Genomic DNA, 19,470 nt, shown 5'->3' with positions numbered 1-19,470 from the left:
CCATCCTCTGAAAAACCTTTGGGAATTCATCAGGTTTCTCTGACCATATCTGTGACTTTCTATTACAACGTTGATTCATATGTCCAAATTTTATTTCTGCTTTCAAGGGGAAAACAGCTTCTTTCATTATCTGTGAGACACTAAAATGCACCATTATGCTTGATCATCAAAGACAGTAGGAAATTAGATGCCATCTTTATCCCTTAAAAATGGGGAACCAGGAGCAGGGCAATCCAACTTCTTACACTTACATGGGGAGCTCTGCTTCTGAGACCACTGGCACTTAACTAATTTACCTGAACTTACTGCTAAGATGCACTTTGGTTTCAGAATGTAAATTTGCTTTGAGCGTAAACACTTTCCTTCTCTGGCCAGTTATCTCTACCTACATTTTTTTAATGGGATCAGCCATAATTCCAGATTTAACAGTTATTTAACAGCATAAGGTCATGATAGAAATGCTGCTTTACTTCCAAAAGAGAAATTCATCACTATGCTGCTTTGAAACTTTGCTTTCTGCTGCTTTTGCTCCTGGACCTCACAAGGCTGTACCAAGGTTGCTCTATCCCCAGTATAAAGGATTCAAACCCTTCAGCAGAACTTACCATTTATTTTTTCTATGTTTTCCTTGGTTCTTCCTTATGAAAACTCACTTAGGGAAAGTTTCTGCATCCCGGTGAGAACGGTGTGGGGGAAATGCTGACAATAATTTTGAACTGTCTGTCAAGACTGCAGTGATCTGCATACCAGGAACAGTCAGTAGTGGTCAGGCCAGGATGCAACAGTGTGACAGAGTGTGGTGTCATTTCCAGTGGTTTGTGTGTGTTATGGTACAGCCTTGTTTTCCATTCACTGCATTATCGAGAAGAACTGATTTGCTGCACTGGCATAACCACTGTGCATTAATGAAAGATGCTGAAAGCACTCGATGGTATAGTGCACACAAACATTTGTTAGCACAAAAGAAGGTGGACATGCTTATGCTGTCAAGCAAAAATTTCTTTTTCAAGTGAATTTTTTTACTTAGACTAGCAATAATAGATACAGGATTTCTGTATTAAACAGATGTGAATGTCCAGCTACACACACACCAAATGAATAAATTGTAGATCTGCTGTCATATTGAATATGTGATAGATGTAAATAAAGTCAAGGTCTGGTAAGTGACTTTATCACCTTTTCTAGACCAATGATTAGTGGAGGGTTTAATACATGTTAAATTTCTCAGGTCTGTTGAATGCAGGCACACTGTATGTGCTTTCAAAAAGTTTTGAGGACTTCCAGTGGTTCTTTGAAAAATGAAGCTGTTACTTGTCACCAGGGCACTGGATTGATTTGAAGCAGATAAGGATCTGTGTTAATGTAAAAAGAGTTTGAATCTCTCAAAATGAGCCTTAGAATTTCTTTCTTGTCATTGTTTAGCACATTAAAAGAGCTAAACAGCACAAGCATTGAGGCAATCCACCATTCCTGCTTCATTCTTAGCTTGAGAAGATACTGTTGTTTATATAATACATTCAAAGGGGCCCATAATTTATTATATACTGTTAGTCAGCCATGTGCATTTTTACATTTCTGCCTGTAGGTAAGCTGAACACCTGGTGGCATGTTTAAAACACTGCTGAGAAAATCCTCAGTAACAGCGCAGATAACAAATCTTTCAAGATTGAGTAATACACAAAATAAATATCACTTTTAACAAAATTTTCTGTATTGCCTTCGTATGAAGGTGATAGTACAGAGAGAAATATGATCTATTTACTGTTCCTGGTGGGGATGGTCGGTGGGTGGTAAAAGTTGCAGGGTACTGTGCTACTCTGCTCTATACAGTTCCTGTAAGATAGTCTTTTCTTCTTTAAACTCCTAGTGTCTTCTGAGAAATGAGAACGCTTTTGTCAGCCAGGTGTTGAATAGAGGTTTTGATATTTAAAGCAAACTGTTCAATGCTCTTAGAAATGCTAATGTAGGAAAAAATACAGGTACTACATTTTGAGCTCCAAGACAGAAAATGTTAAACAAGACAAGAACGATATAGAAAGGCAGAGTGAATATTTAGAGGTGTTAATTCTAACTACGGAGGGAAGAAACTAGAATTCTGGAGCGGACACTGGAGCTATATTGTATGATGCAAGGATGACTCAGCCCACGCTCAGATCATCTTCAGGTCTTGCCACACTTATTTACATTAAAGTTCATTGCTATTTTAAATCTGTGCATTTAGTGGAGAAGAAGGTGAGAAAAAAGCAGAGGGAGAAGAATAAAAGCAAAAGGAGGGACGGTAGATTTTAAAACGCAACAACAAAAATACCTGGACCAATCCCTTCGGCTCCCCACACTGCGCTCTCAGTGGAGGAGCTTGTAATCCTATATTTGCTATATCAAGAGGATTCTTCTATGAGCACAAATTAATAATTTATTCATAGGCTGGAGTCAGCCCGCATTGATTTACTTATGCTGCATTTCTTTTCATTCATAAGCCTTCGCTAGTCGGAATCTCTCGGATAGTGACTCGCTGCGGCGCTCCGGCGTGGGAGGAAGCAGCAAAACGTGCCTTTTTGCACAAGGACGTGCTATATATGACTCAATTAAATGTGCGAGCCTGACCTAAACCCGGGGCTCGCTCCGGGAACCCGCCGCTCCCGTTCCTCGGCGATGCTACCTCGGCGGGGACCGCTGCTCTCCTCCCTCCGCCTGCCTGCGCCCTCGGTGCGGCGCCGCGGCCGGGATGCTCCGCGCTCCCGGCAATACAGGGGCTGAGCTCCGGCCATCCTTCGCTTCTCCGGGCTGTGTGACAGACAGATGCTTGTCATGCAGCGGTGCCCTGCCTGAATTGGCCGGGTCTCCGGTGGGTGTGCACGGCCCCCACCCCCCGCCCCTGCCAGCCCTGCCGAGCCCTCCCTGGCTCAGCCCCCGGCAATGTGCAGCGCTCTCTTCTCGCCTTCCTGGAAGGGCTCAACTACACTTTCAGCTCCTCCAGACTTTCTCCGCTTTTGCCGTACAGAGGCACCCTCCCTCTGGTCCAGCTCCTCCTGTGCCTGCCTCTCTGTCTCCGCGCTATCCCGTTAAAAGGCTGCTGCTCCTGCTCCACTGAACCAATGCACTGGCTGACTTGATCTGGGATGAAGGCTGGAGGTTATCGGCGCGGGAACGGAGAAGAACTCTAGGCAGCTTTCCATTTGCGAAGTGAGCAGTAATTGCAAGAAGACAACCTCCCCAGTTGGAATCAATAGTCTGCTTTCTTGCTGCTAAGGGCACTTTGGAGCAGCAGTAGGTCACTGAAGTAACTTCAGCACACTGCTGACTGCGGAGTTGTAAAGAACTACATGCAAGTGGCTGCAGTAGTGCTGGAAAACGCTTTGCTGTTACCAGGGACACAATAGTTTTCAAGTCATTAGAGCTTTGCTCCTGGTCCGCTCCTTCCGTTACACAGAGAGGGTCCTTCTTTGGAGGGATGAGGATGGAGCTGTGATTTTTCTCCAGTGTTGTTCTAGTGGAGGGGGCAAGAGTGGGGGAAAGAGGCTGTAGAAGCAAAACCCTACTGCTGCTGAACTCAAGTTCACTTGAATTTCCCCAAATCTTTCCAGGCACAGAGAGGCACAATGCCAGAAAATCTGAATCTTCTTCGGGCTTTTGGGGGGGTTTTCTTTATCTTCTGGACAGCTTTTAACACAGCCTTAGTGGATGTGGTTGGATCGGAGCAGCAGATCCCCTTGTCTGTGTAAGTGCTTTCATGCTATTCCTCTCAGGACCGTGTTCAAGGATGAGAACTTGACTGCTGAAGTTCTTATGTTTTCGTATTGCAGCTATTTGACTGTTCAGGGCACCTTTGCTCCCCTGTCAGCTGTGTTTAAAGTGAGAGTCTCTAAGGTGCTGAGCACTACTTTGATTTTATTGTAGGAGCAAGTGTTGGTGGAGTATGTGGCCACAGAGTCTTAAGTGCTTGTATTTACTGAAGTTGATGCTGTTAACTCTTTCTCGTGTGGGGAATTTATCGTTCAGATAAATATTTTACCATTTTATCTGCTGCTTTCCTTTCAATGGATGTATGTTATGTTGTGCCAAAGCATGTTTCTGTACAAGTTGATTCTTTAAATTTTAACAGTGCAGGTTGGTAGTTTAATATCAGAGGCCTTACCTTACCACAGTGTCTAGTTTGTGCTTATACTTGAACAGCTTCACTGATCTTTTGCTGTGCTTGGGTTCCTTAGTGAGCTCACTAATGCAAAATTGCTGGGATCCTTCTGAGTGCAGCTGAAGCTATTACAGTCTGGGTTGCTTTGCTATGACATGTGTATTACATTTCTTCCTGTCTTTTTTTTTCTTCACAGTGTAAAGCTCTGGGCCTCAGCATTTGGTGGAGAGATCAAATCTATTGCAGCCAAATACTCAGGTTCCCAGCTCCTGCAGAAGGTAAGGATTTCTTCAGCTGTAATAAGGAAGGTTTTATCAGAGAAAATGGTGGCAGATTTAATTTTTTAAATGACTAGGAAAGCAGTGCTGTACGTGCTTTTGTTCAAGATCTATTTTTGTATTGCATACTAGTCCCTGATGACTCTTACATTGCACTGCACTGTCTGTGGAGTCCTTGGTTAAACTGATATTTTTCTTTTTGGATGACTTTTTTTTTCATCATTAGAAAGTAAACTCCAACACTTCTATTTCTTGAAGCCTGGCTTCAGTCTGGGTTGTGGCTATTTAATCTGGTTGCTGCATTGTGATGATGATGATGATGATGTTTCTGTGCAGAAACAGCTCTTTCTTATGAGAAATATTAACTTCATTCAAGGAGCAGAATTAGTGCATATTGTGTTATTTCCCCCTGTGCTGTATGTTCACTGTATCAGGGAGAAGGCGACTGCACTGCTGTTTGTCATCCCTGCAGTTTTTACAATCCCATTATTCCCCCAATCATCTCAACCCAGTGCTGGGATGTATTACATCATTACAGATAAGGGGAATGAATGTGGTTATCTTCCTGCTCAGCTGCACAGCTGGGTAATAAACTGGTGAAGTATTGCAAAAACTTGAGAAATTGGTATAAGTCCACGTAATTGGGGCAGAGGGTAATGAAAAAGCAGATTTCAGTGTTAGGTATATCAAGAACTTCGTCTACTCTAATTTAAATGTGCAACCTCTAGTAAAGTTCTGTATTATAGATGATTTATTTTTACCACAGTTGCTGAAAAAATAGGAGACCAAGAGGAATACGCTAAAAATAAGACTGTGATTTTGAGGCATTGAATATGTGATCCTCAAAATGCAATATGTAAATGGAAAATCATTGAGACATTCACTAATTAGAGCACTCAGTCAACACATATATTTCTGCTGATCTTTTGTAGACATAGTTTTTAATTCTGAGTAACACTAATTTTATTTTTTGTCTGATTACGAAGGAAATTTTTCCTTGAGCTTATAGCATTTATTTTGAAAGGCTTATATATGTGTGAAATTATGTAACAGACAGTATATGTAGCAGCTGAAATAAAAAGCTTGTGCTATCATTTTAACACGTTTAAGGCAACTAACTTAATTGCCAAAGGCATATGAGTTCCTTAGCAGTATCTGTCTTTTCAGAGTTGTGTACCCAGGACTGTAAAATATGAATTTTACTAAGGTAAAATACGGAGCTATTAAGAACAAAAATGTTTGAGGTCTCTTACTACTTTTCAAGACCTTTAAATGGCTTCACTTCAGCATGCTGGGCAAACTTTCATTTTATTCTGAAAACCTGGACACAATATTTATTACACTTCTAGCTCATGTTCTTTAAAGTCCATGTAGTCTTACATTGTCACGGTTTTGCATGAACACTCTTAATTTATAAAGCAGATGGAGCTTTCAGTTTTGATTAGTTTCTAATAAGGTATTATTAAAAGGCTTTAATTTTTTTATTGGGCCATAACAAACAAGTACCTTTATTTAACTTTGGAACTGTTCCATGCACAGCCATTTTTGTGTAAAAATGGCTTTAAAAATTAAACCTACCAGATACAGATAGCCCAACATTTCCTAGAAGAATATGGTGTACGTGGAATATACCGTGTTTTACAATCGTGCTAAAATCCACTAAGAACCAGTGTGAGATCCTCGATTGTTCTTCTCTTCCTCCTGGTAGATATTGCTGCCATCCCTTCTGTAATGTATTTTTTCCCTCTGAAGTAGTAAGATTGCTTCCTATTGGTTGTTATAATTGAGGGTAATTGGAAGCTATTCATTTTACCTTTTCATCAGCATCCTTTCTGTTTCACTAACAACTCTGTGCTCCTGTTTTTCAGGGTGGACAGTGTATATTCATTATAAGCTATTTTGTTTTTGTTTCTTGCTTTTGTTTTGATATTTCATTATTGAATGGAAAAGACAAAATGCATATTTGGCAGGCGTATTTAGAACCTTTTTATTCCTCTGTCACATCATCTGTTTTTCTTTTTTCTTTTTTTCCCTTCTGGTTACAGTAATTTTTATAAGATCTCTGTTGCTTTTTATTTTTATTTAGAATGCCAAGCATCTCTGTCCGTTTAAGCTTGCTGTTTCCTTCTGTTGGTCATGGCAAACGAGCCTGGATGACAGATGACTTAAACATGTATTTTTGGTATTGTTATGCTTTATATTTCTTCTGTAAGCTTGTAAACCATACCAAACTTCAGGATTTACCAGTATTTTTAACATGCAGAGTCAGTGACAGAAGTTAGCATAATAGCTAAGAAGGTGATAGTACAGGACGGGCTGTAAATGCAAGCACCTTTTTTGCCACCCTCTCTGTCCCCACTAGCCAGGCAAGAAGAATCTGTTTGGTATTTACTGTGGGCTCTGGGTGATCAGAGTCCATGCCATTTTAAAGGCAAGGTTACACTCTTTAGAAGCAGTGAGACTTGTGATATTACTGGAGAAATCCACATTTCCTGATTATGAATTAAGCATCATTAAACAAGTGAAGATATAAAATGTGTGTATGATTATGGCTCTGGGCAGTATAGATTTCTCAATAACCAACTGCTTTGGAGTACCATTTAGTTTAATAAAAGCTTGCTAAATGAAAAATTAATGTAAAGGTTACTTAATTCATTTTGTCAACATACATGGTGAGCACTACTTTCAGAGTGATGCACTTGAAATCAAGACATGATTGACAGTCTCTACTACCCAAATGCTTTGTGCTTCAAGAGTCATTTGACCCATACTAAAATTTCATTGAGCAAATGAAGTTATGAGATACTCAGCAAAGCAAAATTTTGCCAGGTTAGAACTGTGAATATTGATTTAGTCATTACAATTCTGAAGTCTTGCTATGCTGTGAACATCAAATGAGTCACCAGCATTGGTGTCCTCTTGAGTTTATAGAAGATGCATAAGAATACTTTTGTTGCTTTTTGAAACTATTTCAGAAGAAACCAAACCTACTTACCTTACCTTAATTGAATGCTTTGTTATTTTATTTCATTATGATAATCTTATACAAGTAAGTTGTCATGCCTCCTAAAAGTAGCTGGGATATGAGATTTTTCCAAAATTTACTTTAGTTGAAATACAAACACTGCAAGTAGCTTGGAAAATGATAATAATAGTTCAGTAAATAACTTCAGCAGTTGTTATGAGCTTTTAAGCAAAATTAGCACTTAAAAGTGTTCTATTCCTTGCATTCAAAGAAATGGAAGACCACTAAGTGTACTAAAAAACCACACAGGAGGAAGTAGGATGGTATTATTCTTTATTTGCTTGATTTCTGGAGATTGTCATATGGATTGGGCAGCAAATAAGAAGCTTCTTGGTGCTGTAGAGATATTCATGCTTTTCACCTTAGGAAATACTACTGGAGCCTAAGAATTGACTCAGATTTTGTCTCTTAGGTGTTTTTTCCCTCTTTAGACTCTCAAAAGACATCTGCCTTATTTGAATCTCAACACTTGCTTCACATTTCCTTTGTAAACACTCTGTGTTTAGTGAGCCCTGGACTAAACGAGGGAGCACAGCCCAGTGGCAAAGCCAGGCTTTTCATATATTAGGATGCAAAGCAAGGCTTAGGTGCCAGGGAGATCTTTACTTCAACTGCTGTGATTAGAGTTTTGGAAAAACAGACTTTGGGGAGTGCTACTGTTCACATTACAGTTCCATGATAATAATGTGTTTTCAGTGCCACACTGTTGCAAAATAATAGCAGTAATAACACGGAAGCATAAAATGCAGGTAATGTGCCTTCTGTTAACGTTAAAAATGATCGTTGTTATACAGTAAAGCTTTTCTCAAATCAGAGCAGTGTCTGTCTCTGAACATGCAGTGTGGTCTATGCTTTCTCAGGTTCCTTTTGAGAAGACTACTTTTTTTTTCCCTCTGAGTAGTCTGAGCTTTGATAATTCTTGTTTTGTTTTTTTTTTGTTGTTCTGACCAGTCAATATTATTTTAAGGCAGATATAGGAACAGTTTCTAACTGAAAATACCCTTTATTTTTTGGTTCTGCCACAAAGGTTTCTTAGTGACGACAGGCTTGTTTAGGGCTCTCTCCGATTTTCCTTATGTAAGTCGTCTCCTGGAGCCTCCCCTGTTATGTAAGCACTGGCTGCTTGGTCTGAAGCAGTCTGGAGTCTGCATCTGCCTACTCCTTTCAACAGACTCTTCATTGTGTTGGGAGCTCTCAAATCCTTGTGTTCTCTCAAAGCAGGTTTTTCCATCAGGAGAGAATTGCTACTTTTAAAGACGCAGAATTGCATTTTTTCCCACTGACTGGGGGTGCTGCTATATCTTGGGAATTTCTTACAACTGTGGAAATGCCAGTGCAAAACGAACGTAATGGGGTGATTTAGATCAATTAACATTCAGCTGGTGAATCTGATTCATACAGTACATCTATCTTTAGTTCAGAACTGTATAATGGTGACTTAAATTCTTAGAGAAGTTTAGTCCAATTATCTTGACATTAATTGCCTTTCTTTTATTCAGCCTTATGTGGGTTTTGGTCTTTGTAGGCTGTTTTTTTGCTCAAGACGCTGCAACTGCCGCTTTGAGGGAAGGGTCACTAGGATTGAGACATGCAATTGAAAGGAGAGAATGGACTGACTTCTTGGATATCAATTCAAACTTCTGCCAGCTAAGCAATTTCAAAACTGCAAAAATATTGTCTTTTTCCTATTAAAAATAAGAGAAAAAATCATAAAAAGGTCTGGAGACATATGACTTTAATTCAAAAAATGATAAAAAAACCTCCAACCACCAGAACAAATATCAAACCCCCTCCCCCCCCGGCAAAAAAAAAACCAAACCAACAGCAATAACTCTCTTCTCCCCAACAACCAAAACCAACAGTTCCCCAAACCCCAAATTCAAAGCCCCTCCAGCCAGGTAAATAGTGTGGAACTTTACCAAAATCTCTATTCAGAATTAATTCATCATAGTTCAAGCTCCTGAAGTATGTGTTATGTAAAATGTGTCTCCTAGCACTGAATTAAAATCAAACCTTAGAAAATAAAAGAAATGTGCATCTGAGAATCTTAAACCAGAATAATTGTGATGATTAGTGCAAATGATGTTTTGGAACTTGCAGAGCTTGAACCTCCATCCCCTTTAATTCCCACAGATCTTTGGGCTATGTGAATGACAAGGTTATTTTCCATGTCAAACTAATCACAGGGCATTTCAGTGTGTTTGAACTATTTGATGTTAACTGCAGACTTAAAGATGCAAATTCTTCTGGATAGATATTTTAAATTTTCTTTGTTCAAGAATAGAAAAGTCAAACACATTCATATGGTACTAATGTATTTGGTGGGAAAACCTGCTGGGTTCCATACTAATTTTCAGACAGTATATTGATCTGTCGAGGAAAAGATCACAGTGCTATCAAATTTGGGTGCTGTGTTCTCTCTCACACCATAATAAAGAATAACTTTTTGTTCTTTCTTATAATAAACTCCTTCTTTTTCTGGAGTTATTGAAAAATTTTCTTTGCCTTCAGTGAAGTTAGAACTGCATCTTGAATGATCTATACTCTCATCTTCTATTTGAATGTTATACAGGAGTAATAATTTTTTTTGGCATTGGTAATGTTTTTAAAATGCAGTCTAAATCAGCCTGATTATCAAACATCATGTTTTATGTTTCCCTGCATCCTGGTTTAAGCCATGCTGAATCCATGCTCTTCTGCCATCAGCAGTCTATTTTGCAGTATTTTCTGTGTCTTTCTGGGTTTTGCAGGCAGAGCGTGATCCTCTTACTTGTATTATTGAAAGTAAATATGTTCTATTGTTAGTATGTCACAGAAATGTGAGATGGCCTTAGTAAGTTTATGATACATGCATTACACTTCCAGTAATGTCTTTTAATATGGAAATTATTGAGCGGACAATCCAACTGGAAAAACATCAGATCTTGAAAGGAAGCGAATGCTAATTCCCTTGCTTAATGCATTTATGGCTGTTTGTTTTCACATCCTGTATTGGAAAATGCTTACATTTCAAGGTTAAAGGAGCTGGTCTCCATGCAAATTATCTTGACAGTGAAAGTATGTAGAGCCATGAATAGATGCCGTATTGTAGTGGTGATTCACTTTTAAGCAACTGCTAATCAATACTCTACACTTCCAAATGTCATTACCGTTCTGTAGGGTACAATTATTTGTTGCTGATAATAAGTGCTTACACATTGTACAACACAAATTATATATTGATAGGGTAGGCTGTATTTTAGTTTGAGTAGAAGTAGAAGCTTCACTGACAGGTTTTAATGAAATACTCAAATTAATATGTTGTTCTTGTGAAGTTCTGTTTTGTTTTTTCTGTGTATCATGTTTTTGCAAAATTACATGGATGTTTTTGTGATCCTGTTTAGTGTCTGCCAAGTTCATTTGTGTAAAGCTGAAATACTATCTTAGAGTGAATGACCAAATCATTGCAAAATTTATATTTGGAAAGGAAGTCATTGCAAACCCACTTTTTTTAGAATCATAGTTGGAGGGAAGTTGGGAATGGTCTTGGTAGCATTTCCAGAAGTGATGAATTCCAGGGGCAGATAATTTCTGAAAATATCCTACCCTCAGATCTCCCAGACTTTACAGGTGAAATTACCCATGTTATAGTTGATAACCAGTTGTTTTCGAGGACAGTATAAGGAGACTGATTGGTTGAGACAGACTTGTTCATGTGGGAGTGTAAAGGGGCTGCAATGAAAGAAACTATGGCAATATAAATATGTTCTCTATATCCGTGATAGATGAATGAGAACTCTCTTTAAATACAAGAATTAGTTTTTTCCTACTATCAATTTTTTTCCTTTTTATTACTGAAGGAAAACACTGGAATAGCGCAGGACTCTTACAGTTTGTAGATCGGGCTGAACTGCCTTATGGTAGGAAGATGAGCTACATCTTTTATTTTAGACTATAAGTAATGAAAGTAATTGTATTTCTTCTTTGATGTCTGTTAATCTTTGTGCCTTTATGTCCTTAAGGCATAGCTGCAGAGTCCTTTAACTTTCAGAGCAGAAACAGGTTATAAAACCCTTGTTGTCATTGCTGCACAGGTTGGCCAGGCTGGCTGAATGCTTACAATGCTTGCTGCTTTTCCCTTCCACTCCTAAGCACAGAACCAAATGATCTTATTAAAATATATGGCTCTTTACTATAGAAAAATAAATATATTAACTATAATAGACTTGACTTTTTGGATAAAGATGAAGACTGCTCATACCATATCTTGTTGGACTACAAGTCCAACACCTATTTGGTAAGATATCAGCAGGTTTAGCTTTCCAGGATCTCCTGACCTGTTCTTATGTTAAGTGTAACTATGAAGTACAAAGATGATGGACCTTCCCTAGGCCTTGTAAGACAATGTGATGTCCTGATGAGAAAGAAGGAAATGATCAGATGTGAACTCCTGGTTTATTCTTTATTTACCTGCCACAAGTTCTAGTGCTTTGCCATCAACAGTTTTTGACACTTGATAAAGTTTGTTCTTCACTGTTCTTACTCCTGAGCAGAGTTTTCCTTAAGCTGAAGTTTTGCTTCTTTAGGTAGAGCCTGTTTAGTTGGTTGGGTGGAGCCTTCAAGGTATCCAGGTTCTGGCAATGACTCTTAATCAACAGAGTTTGACAGGTGATTGTCTCCAACCATTTTTTTCTGTCTGTCAAGATTCCTGAAAGAACTCTAATACACTTCATTAAGGTAATCAAAGACTTTTCTAAAATATTAGGTGTTTTCTTTGTTAAGCACTTGGTCCTACTCCTGGGTTTTGCTTTTACTTTCCTTAATTTGACCATTTTATTGTCTTTGTCTCTCTCCCTGTCTTTCTCTTTCAAAACACCTTATTTATCATATATTTAAATTTTTCTGTTTTAAAATGGGCATATTTTCTAGAGAGAAATGTTTTCTTCTGAGACTGTTGCCAAATGTTTTCATATAGAATTTTATAGTACAGGAAGCAATTAGAGATAGTTATTGTTATTTATCCTTACAACTAGATTGTGAAATCTTAGAGTACCAAAGTTAAGAAAGTAAAAGATAAAGGAAAAAGTTGTTCTCAGGTCCATAACAAACTAAATCATAAGGTGACCTAATCTAGTTCATAAGATTGGGAATATAATATGAAAAGTGTATGTGTATAATTCAGTATATCAGGGCTTGATGGGTGAATCCTGATTGTTCTTTAGTTGGTTTGTTTATATGTATGATGGACAGTCAGTAGTTTCTTTATTGAAGCTTTGCTCTTAGCTTTTAGGAAAGGGTGGAAGATGCTTTTGAATTTCTGATAGTCTCATGAAATGTTTTCCTTTGGTGTACTCAAAATCTGGTGTTTTCAGACTTGCCTGAATTTTGTACAGGTGGCAGGTTTTGTGTTAACACCATTCCTCTACAATGTGCAAGTTGAGTAGACCTCCTTTGATTAATGTTTTGAATACAGTGATACTGATTTTAAAAATTCTAATTGCACTCTAAGAACTCAGAGTTCTGTGTTTGACACTAATGACTTGGCAAAAGTGGTTCTGGTAACAAACCTTAATTATCCCCCTCTCTACAACTGTCTTGCTGTCTTTCACTGTGGAACTCAGTTTTTCATAATTTCTGGACTTCTGGAATAATTGATTCTGGAAGAAGATTTCAAGGGTCTTTTAGCTTGGAATCCTGCTCAAAGTGAGATCAATGCTGAAATAAGCAAAAATTTCATGGGGCTTTGAATCTGATCTTCAAAACCTTCCAGGACAGCGATGCCACCACTGCTTTTGTTGCCATGTTTGTCTCTGGTCTGGACAAGAAATTAGTTGAGCTGGAAGTTCCCATTTCCATTTGACTGCTGTGTGTCACTTCTCCAGCTGTGAACCTCCATAAATAGCATTGGTTTATCATCTTCATTATCTTCTCATAGGCATGAAAAGGCACAACACTGTCATGACAGGCCTCTCTGAGGCCCCACTCATAGATAATATTAAACCACTTTTTAGTTGCTTCATCAGGTCTGCAATGCTTTTTCTGACCTATTCTTTTAAAATGCTTCACAGTAAATTTGTAGGCTTTTAAAATGATTTCCCTTCTTTTTGATATTCAGGTGGGCTTTTTTCCCCACTCACAATAGGAATATGTAAATGCTCCCATAATTGTAAAGTCTCAGGAGTAATTTCCACTAAGTTGATTGCATGAATAGGAGAAGACTTTTTAATTTGTAATGGTAACATAGGAATTTAATTTCTAATCTAGGGCTAAACCAAACCATTTAGGTCCCAGTTGCTTCATTAGCCATTTCTTTTACTGTCTTTATCACTCACAGTGTCTTAAGTGAACTCAGTGTTGTACAGAAACAGTTTGTCAGCTGGCAAAGGTTTTATGTCTTATTGTCTGGTTTTACATTTATTCTGCAGTAGCTGTCAAGGGACTTCTTTGTGCATTTATACAAGAACAAGGGTTTGATTCACTTTCCTAAAAAGCAGGAATCAAAATTATGCAGTCACAGTGTCTGTAGCCTGTTAGGTAAAAGCACTGTGGAAATGCTGTTTGGAAGGCATTAGGAAAACTTGGTCAGGGCCACAGCAGGTAGCGTTCCTATTATTCCTCTAGGTCACATTTTAATGTTTGGCTATTCAATATACTTTGAATATTTTGTGTCAAGCTATCTTAAAGTCATTAATTTTCAAAACACACACACATGCACACAAAAATCCGTGTAGTATGGGTATTAAAATTTGATGCACTGGGAACACATCATTGGTCACAAAATTAGATAATTATCTTCTAAAGTAACAAAGCTTCAAAGATAAAAAGCAGGAACATTCAAAGTTCGGCTTTACCTTGCAGCTAAATGGCTATCATTTTCTGACAGCTGTATGAAATGTGTGACTGCCGAGCTGTTTGGACATGATGCTATCGGATTACATTAATAGAAATTTTCCCTGATAATGAAAACTGGTAGGAGGCTAAGAGAAAAGCTTTATATTATGACTCGCAGCCATTGACTATCTGCACCCAGCAGATTTATTACCCCCTATGCACATTGTGCCTTTTACAATACCTTCTGCAATTTCTTCATCAAAGTACAACAAGAAAGATGATGATATGGATGGCATGATACAAAAAAAATCTGAGTGTTCACTTCACATTTCAGGCTTCCACCTCTCATTACCAACGGCAATGCAATTTTACAGTAAAAGTAGGGATGAATTCTGACATCCCCCTGAAACTTTCAATGAAAAAGCATTGTGGGAGAGGGAGGGGGTGAAGGAAAACTGGAGAATTTCTGCTGGTCAACTTAGATTTTCATTTTCCTGTTGAATCAGGGCAGCGGAGTCAGATACAGAAATGTCTGGCTCTTATTCTAGGGCTGTGATAACTTTCTTGTTGGCCTACTTGGTGGCTAAAATTCAGAGAAAGCCTTACGTACAAAGTTATTTTAACCTGTAAGGTCATACATAAAAATCTGTTGCATGTGGTGGTGGTAGAATTTCATCCAGAATGCTGGAAACCTTGAATTGAAAGTTAAAACCACAAGCAGGACTCCCTCTCTCCCCAATGGAGGTATCTTTGCCTAACTTTTCTGTGCAAAATGGGCCTGGTAATACTTCCATCTTCCTTAAACTTTTAAACTTTGAGATAGTTTGAATGAGGAGCAACACTATTTTTTTGTAGAGTGTTTAGCATATGGAGAGAATCAGGTGGTGAGGAACATCATTAGCATATGGATATGGAAATAAAGAAAAGTACATGGAGTGGATCAGCTCTGAGAGCTAAAAAGCATCAATTTCAGCACACTTTTTAAATAAAACTTTTCACTACTGAAAAGATAAATGGTTTCCTGTAACAGTCCTGAATAACTACAAAATTGATAGAAACTCACTTATTTCTGCTGTTGGTATTTGGTTTCTGTAGCTGGCAATAAATCTCCATATGGCATTGTGCTGGCAAGTGAGATGGAACCCTTTCTTGTCAGAGAATGAACCCATCTTATGCTTTGAATACAAAACGAAATGCTACGCTGATATTAGAAAGTAATTTTCAAATATTTTATTCTTTCTCTCTTACATTTTTTTCCTGTCCTGGTACTTTTTTCTTATTATCCATTTTCCACGTAACTACAGGTTTGCCCTATTTTTTTTCCATCTAGATCCTTCAGACTTTTTCTGACTTTTTCTGGTTTTGTTTCAAGTAAGACCCAACCAACACACCTCATTGCAGAGTGAACTTCACAGTTCTCAAATGCAATGAAATTGGGAATCAAACAATTTTCTTTATCCTTTTGTGGATATCTGATTATTTCTGTCTATATTGCATCTGCCATAGAAATTTATTTTCATGTATTCTTTGTCACTCTGTCCTCCTCTTTACTGCCATTTGTTTACAGTCATTGCTTTTCTTCCTTTGAGAATTTTTACCCTTAATATATTTTTTCTGTGCTTTGAGCAGCTCTAATCATAATGCTGTAGTGAGGATCTGGTCATCTGAGGAAAATTGTCCAGCAATAAAATGAGTAGTGGCTTAATAATACTTGGATACATAAGAATGGGGGAAGGTGTTATGCAAATGCAAGTGTTGTTCTTAAAATTACCTTTTCATTAACTTATGGTGTTTCAACCTTTAAAAAGAAGAATAAATAGATTAGGATGTACTGGTGCACTTTACACATCGTGAATATACTTAGTTGTACCTTGGGTGGTATGTGCAGGAATCAGGGAGAGAGAGGATTCCCTCCTAAAGGGAAGCAAGTTACAGTGTCTTTCTGATGATACAAATCACAGGGAGGAGTCAGTGTCAGGAAGCCCCTGCAGGTTCAAGAAACAGCTGAAGGTGTGAGAAAGTGTTTGGTTTTTTTTTTTTTTTTTTTTCTTTTCTCTGTAGTTTAATACAATTGGAGAATACATTTGTATGAAATTCAGGCACTATGTGTGCTGGTGATTATTTTTGTCAATTCTATTAAATGAATAATTTTCATATTAAAACTATATGTCACAGTCAGAAGGTCAAGTTTGCTATTTTTGAAATGCACAAATACCACATGATTTAAACCTTATGCCAAGAACTGAAATTAAGAGGAAAGTATGTGCTAAGAAATGCAAATTTCAGTTGAGGAAAGGCTTTGAAATTAAACTGAGTTTAGTAGTGATGTAATTCTGACTTTTCTACTTAGCTTCTCAGATGCTTAAAATTTGAATGCTTTAACATTTTTGAAACATTTGTTGGCTGCTCTGCTGAGGCCCTTTATTCTGTAGAAGCCAGTGTAATAGGAATATAGTTCAGCTATCTTCATAACTTGGCACTAATCCTATCCAGTCCACCTTAGGCATATTATTAATGTAGATATATGTTTGCTCAGTAGAACTTCTTCAGCATTACAAGACGTCTAGGGAATTTTGTCTGAAAGAGGATGGTAGAAAACAGTATTATATGAGGGACTGGGACCTACACTTATGCGTTGGAATAATTCAAATGTTAGTGGATAGTATTCATGAAGAGCCATATTTATCTGATTGCATGCTGCTTATTTATCTTGGTTTATAAATATACAGGAGTCAAATTACTGAAAACTCTAATTATTCTGAACATAATTTGTGAGACAAAACCAGCTGCTAACTCAGCTCTTCTCAAGAATCTTCACTAAAATGCAAAACCTAAAAAATGCTGTCTTGAAAAGTACAAAATCCCATTCTTCACACAAATCCTGTGTCCCTGTTGGATATCTTCCTCTCCAGAGTCTAATAAAAGCCTATGGCTTTCTGAGATGATGGAAGGGACAACAAATCCAGGCCAACTGTGCTGTGGCTTGCGTTGCCTGAACTTCACTTGCTTAAAGCTAATTTTTCAATATTTTAGGACAACTCTGTAATTTGGCAGAGATGGTCCTTTCCCATCTTGGCTGAAATGTTGATATGCTCATTGGTTAGTTGGTGCAACCAATTGAGTTGAATTAAATAATACTCCTGCTTTCAAAACCTTCAAAACACCCAGGGTTCTGGTTTACCCCTGACTTGTTAATTAACCTCATGCAATTCAATTCTGATATATATGTCTGGTTCCACGTATATAAACATGTGGAAAATCCTCCTTTCTGTCTGCATTTTATAAAGGTTTTGATGGCAACTTGTGTGCAAAACTTGCTTTTGTGGGGTGTGTTTTAATTGGTGTGGTGCTCTTTGATTTGTAGTTATGTATGGATGACTGATCTGGTTGACTGAGCAGGTTAATTTTCTGTAGCTTCCCATATACAGCAGTGCTGTCAAAAGGGAACAGTCTTGGAGTGTGGATAATACAGCGTCTGTTCCAAAGGCTTAGGAACATACAAGGTGTTTGCTGGATTAAAGTTATTGTTTCAATCTCATTTAAAAGTCAACTAATTACCATAACATTTGAATGCACATCAGTTCAGGGTCAATTGAGGCGAATGCAGATGGGATTTACTTCGCTTGTTGCTCTGAGTGGCACCTCTGCTGTTGTCTTGTGCCTGAAGTAAGGTCATTTCTGGTAGCATTGTGCATGCTTTTCATTAAAAGTACTTGCAAGAAGTGTTGTGTAGCTCACATATTGTAAAAGAATACCTGACTCTGTGTTGACTGTCTATGGCTAAAATCCTGAGTGCTGATGAGAAATGATGTAAAGAGGAAAAGTGAAGAAAAGAATTGCTGCTGACTGGCAGCTAGTTAAGGTACATGCAGGAAAAAAATGAATTTCCACATACATCCAGGATATATGAATAGGTCGGTGTCTGCTGTGATTGTATGCCACCTTGAAAGCCTTTAAACCAGTACTTGGAATGCTGAGTGTTGTATAAATTGCAAAAGGATTGGATCTGCAATCTGCTAGCTTTCTTTTATATTCACAATAGTCATACACAGTAATGAGACTGTTATCTGTAATGAAACCATATTCTGCTGGAAAAGAGGTGGAGAATGTTTGGGGGTGCAATGTTCTTTAGACTGGAAAAATGTTATGGTTTAAAGGCGAAGAGTAATTATAAATCTTCTTGATGGCTTCACATTAAGTCAAGCTGTAATTTATTTGAACTGCAGAAGTGTATGTACTTTGCCAATTTCTACTTTTTCTCCTTGGTTGGAAGGAGGTTAGAATTGAAAGACAGCTTTTGTTTCCTTGTTTAATTGCTTTAAAGGAAGAGTAACTGGAACAGAATCCCGTTTCTTGTAGGTGAACAATAAAATAATATTTTCTCACCCAGTGATTTCAGAATATGCACTCCCTAATTCTTCTGTTCATTCCCTCCCACAGGATCTGGCAATCCTTCTGTGGCACTAACTCTTCTCCTTCTGTGTGTCATGTATGAAGAATTGCTTTTTTTCCTTTTTAATGAGTGGCTTGATATACAACATATCTTTTGCCGTAAACATTTATTTTTTCTAATACATTTAATTTCCTTCTCCCCAATCCTCCGTCCTTACTTCAGATTTCTGGTATTATATGATAATTGGCTTTTTGATAATACTACTTCTTAAATCCTATTTTCAGATTTACTCCTATGTATTAATTTTTTTATAGACATACATGCATAGTAAAGCCATTAGTACCTTCTCAGCTCTTTGAAATAGCCCAGTACCTTCTCTTAAGCAATATAATATCAAACCTTGATGTACATAAAATCATAGAATTGCTTAGATTGAAAAAGACCTTTAAGATCATGTAGTCTGTCTGTTAATCCAGCACTGCCAAGTCCACCACCGTGTCCCCAAGTGCCACATCTACATGGCTTTTAAATCCCTGCAGGAATGGTGATTCCACCACTTCCATGGGCAGCCTGTTCCGGTGCTTGACAACCTTTTTAATGAAGGAATTTTTCCCACTATCCAGTGTAAACTTCTCTTGGTGCAACTTGAGGCTGTTTGCTTTGTAAACATTTTGTCTCTACCAATGTCATTCCACCTCTTAAATGCCTCTTGGTTTTGACTACATTTAGTCAAGGACTCTTCCTTGAGTGCAGAATGAGATTTCATTTGGAAAGTGTAGATGATCCTCTGCTTGTTCATGGTGAATATTTTCACCTCTTTGGGCCTAAATTC

The 19,470-nt window shown here is 37.9% G+C and overlaps 1 protein-coding gene across 3 annotated transcripts in view; it reads left to right on the top strand.

Annotated features, from left to right (window-relative positions):
• Positions 1-2,890: 2,890 nt before the first annotated feature.
• CACNA2D3 (calcium voltage-gated channel auxiliary subunit alpha2delta 3) overlaps positions 2,891-19,470 on the top strand; it is a 391,160-nt gene continuing 374,580 nt past the window's right edge. For 2 of the 3 annotated variants that reach the window (XM_050312820.1, XM_050312819.1), the window contains exons 1-2: positions 2,903-3,718; positions 4,329-4,410. In XM_050312820.1, the coding sequence (XP_050168777.1) occupies positions 3,600-3,718; positions 4,329-4,410 (201 nt within the window). In that variant the 5' untranslated portion in view covers positions 2,903-3,599. Of the gene's footprint in view, positions 3,719-4,328; positions 4,411-19,470 lie in introns of all 3 variants that reach the window. The other variant, XR_007628662.1, reaches the window with a different exon arrangement.

Source organism: Myiozetetes cayanensis, unplaced genomic scaffold, assembly GCF_022539395.1.
Source record: "Myiozetetes cayanensis isolate MyiCay16 unplaced genomic scaffold, myiCay2020 scf18, whole genome shotgun sequence".
In the NCBI taxonomy this organism is placed as follows: domain Eukaryota; kingdom Metazoa; phylum Chordata; class Aves; order Passeriformes; family Tyrannidae; genus Myiozetetes; species Myiozetetes cayanensis.
The sequence above is the reverse complement of the archived record's forward strand: the minus strand, read 5'-3'. Positions and strand labels throughout refer to the sequence as shown.